The sequence below is a fragment of the Gekko japonicus genome, unplaced genomic scaffold (genome assembly GCF_001447785.1).
Source record: "Gekko japonicus isolate JY-2015 unplaced genomic scaffold, Gekko_japonicus_V1.1 scaffold451, whole genome shotgun sequence".
Classification (NCBI taxonomy): domain Eukaryota; kingdom Metazoa; phylum Chordata; class Lepidosauria; order Squamata; family Gekkonidae; genus Gekko; species Gekko japonicus.
This window is the reverse complement of record NW_015175983.1, coordinates 326,113-328,793: the sequence shown is the minus strand read 5'-3', so window position 1 is coordinate 328,793 and position 2,681 is coordinate 326,113. Positions and strand designations below refer to the sequence as shown.

At 51.9% G+C, this 2,681-nt stretch overlaps 1 protein-coding gene across 1 annotated transcript in view; it reads left to right on the top strand.

The window, feature by feature from the left end:
- FAM184B (family with sequence similarity 184 member B) overlaps nucleotides 1-1,885 on the top strand; it is a 98,322-nt gene extending 96,437 nt beyond the window's left edge. The window contains exon 16 of the mRNA XM_015426267.1: nucleotides 1,739-1,885. Within this exon, the coding sequence (XP_015281753.1) occupies nucleotides 1,739-1,829 (91 nt within the window). The 3' untranslated portion in view covers nucleotides 1,830-1,885. The remainder of the gene's footprint in view (nucleotides 1-1,738) is intronic.
- The last annotated feature ends 796 nt before the right edge of the window (nucleotides 1,886-2,681 follow it).

Here is a 2,681-nt window from a genome sequence, read left to right as displayed (position 1 = left end):
AGAAAGAAAGAAAGAAAGAAAGAAAGAAAGAAAGAAAGAAAGAAAGAAAGAAAGAAAGAAAGAAAGAAAGAAAGAAAGAAAGAAAGAAAGAAAGAAACCCTGTATATTATCACTATCAATTAAAAAGCTAAAAGTTTAATAAGAAAGCTTTAATCAAATTACAGATATTAAAACCATGTATCGCAATGCAACAATCTTTGATCACAAATGTATGCACCTTCCCCTAATGTACAAAACCCTTTTGCATTTGTATACACAGGAATCTCATACAGTTGCTACATATATTAATCAGGGCAAGTAGCCCTTAATTGGTTTCTATCAGCACCTTTACAGTTTGGAGGTGGGAAGACATCCGCCAGAGAGAGAGAGAGACTGCCATGCAGTTACTGTTCAGAAACATGTCGGCTGAATTCAACGGGGGGTGTCCCAGTTAGGATCAACTCTGAAGGTGGCAGCTTAGAGCAAGAGAATCCCTGCAGTGGCAGAGTGTGCTCGGGAAAGGGGTTTGGTGTTGGAGAATCCATTCCCTAGTGCTTCGCTATCTGGGTTACATTTGCTATACGTGCAGGTGCATGATATGAGAAGCCAGTGCAACGATGCGGTCGAGGGTGTGGGACGAGTATCTGGAAGACCCAGGTTCAGATCCCCCCCCCGCGCCATGGAAGCTCTTTGGGTGACCTCGTTGGATCCACCTTCAGGAGTTGCAGCAGCCCATTCCCCCGGAGGAGTGGCAACTTCTGCCTCTTGCCAGTCCTTCCCTTCCTTGGGGGTAGTTTGTCGGGCTGCCCCCTGGAAGTCAGTCCACTCATTCACCAGGGATTGCAGGATTGACAAGGTGGCCTCGGCTGAGGCTGCTTTTGGAAGAAGGGCCCTGCGGCAGACCTTTTCCAGCTAGGAGCCGAGATTCTTTCCCTCCCGGGGGGGCATGCTGCTTTTCTGTGTCCCCCGGGGGGAGATTCCCCCAACCCGGACCCCTGGAGAACAGGAGGCTTTTCTCACTTACCGGTGATCTTCCTTCTTGGTGGTCCTGGGGTGGGCCAGTCTCTTTCTCAGTCCTCTTTCTCAGCTGGGCCTGCTACTCTGACCCTTCCTTTCCGTTCCTGCCTGGCCGAATTTGCATAGCCCTGCCTGGAGCGAGAGGAGGCGTGGCCAAGTTGGATGCCTTCCCCCAATGGGGGAGAACTGAGAAGTCCCCGACTCTTCGGCCTTTCCTCGCACGGAAGGGGCTCCAACCTCCTCGTCATCCTGGCCGCCCTCCCTCTGCACGTTTCCCAGCTCTGCAGTGTCCCTTTGGAGATCAGGTGTCTGGATTCCCAGTACACACAGGATTCCCAGTGAGGCCACGCCATAGATCCATATGGGAGCATCACAATACTGCAGCACCCTGGGAGGACACTTGGATGGAGTCTCCTAATGGAACTGTTTCCTGCCAGCCTGTCTTCAGAACGGCACGGTCTCTTCCACGTTAATGTCACCTCATGGGCTACGTCCTTCTGCCTTACGGCAGCCTGGGCCACTGCCCCACACGGCTGAATAGTGCGCTGCCAGGGCACTGTGGCCTTCACTCCCCTCCTGGAGGGCATCAGCCGCACAGAACCCGCGGCGGCCGTTGCCGTAGCTCAGTGACAGCGCCACAGGCACACGTGGGTGGGGGTGGACACAGGTTTTGTGCACTCCAATCTGAGTGACAATTATTGCTGCCTCTGACGCATCACATCTCCGTTTGTGTGTTTTCCAGTTTGCAGAGCAACGAGACGGCAAAACCCAAAGACGCTCAGAAGCTGGATCCTCGACCCCAGGAGTGGTTTACCAAATACTTCTCCTTCTGAGGAAAGCCATTTCTGTATCCATATATATGTGAATATATATGTATTCTTAAGACTGTGGAGCCCTTTCCGAGGCACGTTATGGAATACCGTAAGCCAAGAAACACAGGGGGCTGTGGAGGAAATCGGGCGAAGCCGCGGGTCAAATGCAGCCCCACGACTTCGGGTGTGAAATTGACCAATAGTATCGGGGCAAACGGCGGCACAACATCGAGGCAGCTCTAGTGCGAAATCCGCCAGAAACACTTCTGTCCCGTTCAGGAAACGTGGCTGAACCGTTTTATCTGCAAACTGCTTCCAAAGCGGTCTGCACTTTTCTATACCGTTTCTGAAGCACTACAGGGTGCTGTGTAAAATGCCTCGTAGCGCTTCCTCCGGCGCCGCTTTGTTTTCATCTGTCACATCAATCACTGATGCCCTGATTTCCTGCTAAAGCCTGCAGTCCAATGAGGTACTTGTTTCCAGGTGGCAGATGTAGCCATCTCATGTATCTCCAGTGGAGTCCAGGCATTCCAATGGGGTTGCTGTTTTGGTGTTGTGTTATAGCGCTATAGCGCCATAGCACTCTAAAATGAACGTTTTTAAAAAAAGGACGAAGATGGCCCGCGCAGGCGAAAAAGGGCGGGGAAACAAAGTGGTGCAGTCTGAAATGCCAAACCGCTTCAGAGACGGCTCCTTACCGGTAGGGGAAAGGCTGTGTGAAATGGCCGCCCCTGTACCGGTTTACTCCAAGACAGTACAGTAACGGCTTAAAAAGGGTGATGTGAAATTCCCCACAAGTTCTCTGGCCTGCAACATTTATAACTAAAGATGCGATGGGGGGGGGGGGGCCCTTTCCCTGCCCCCGTCGCGACA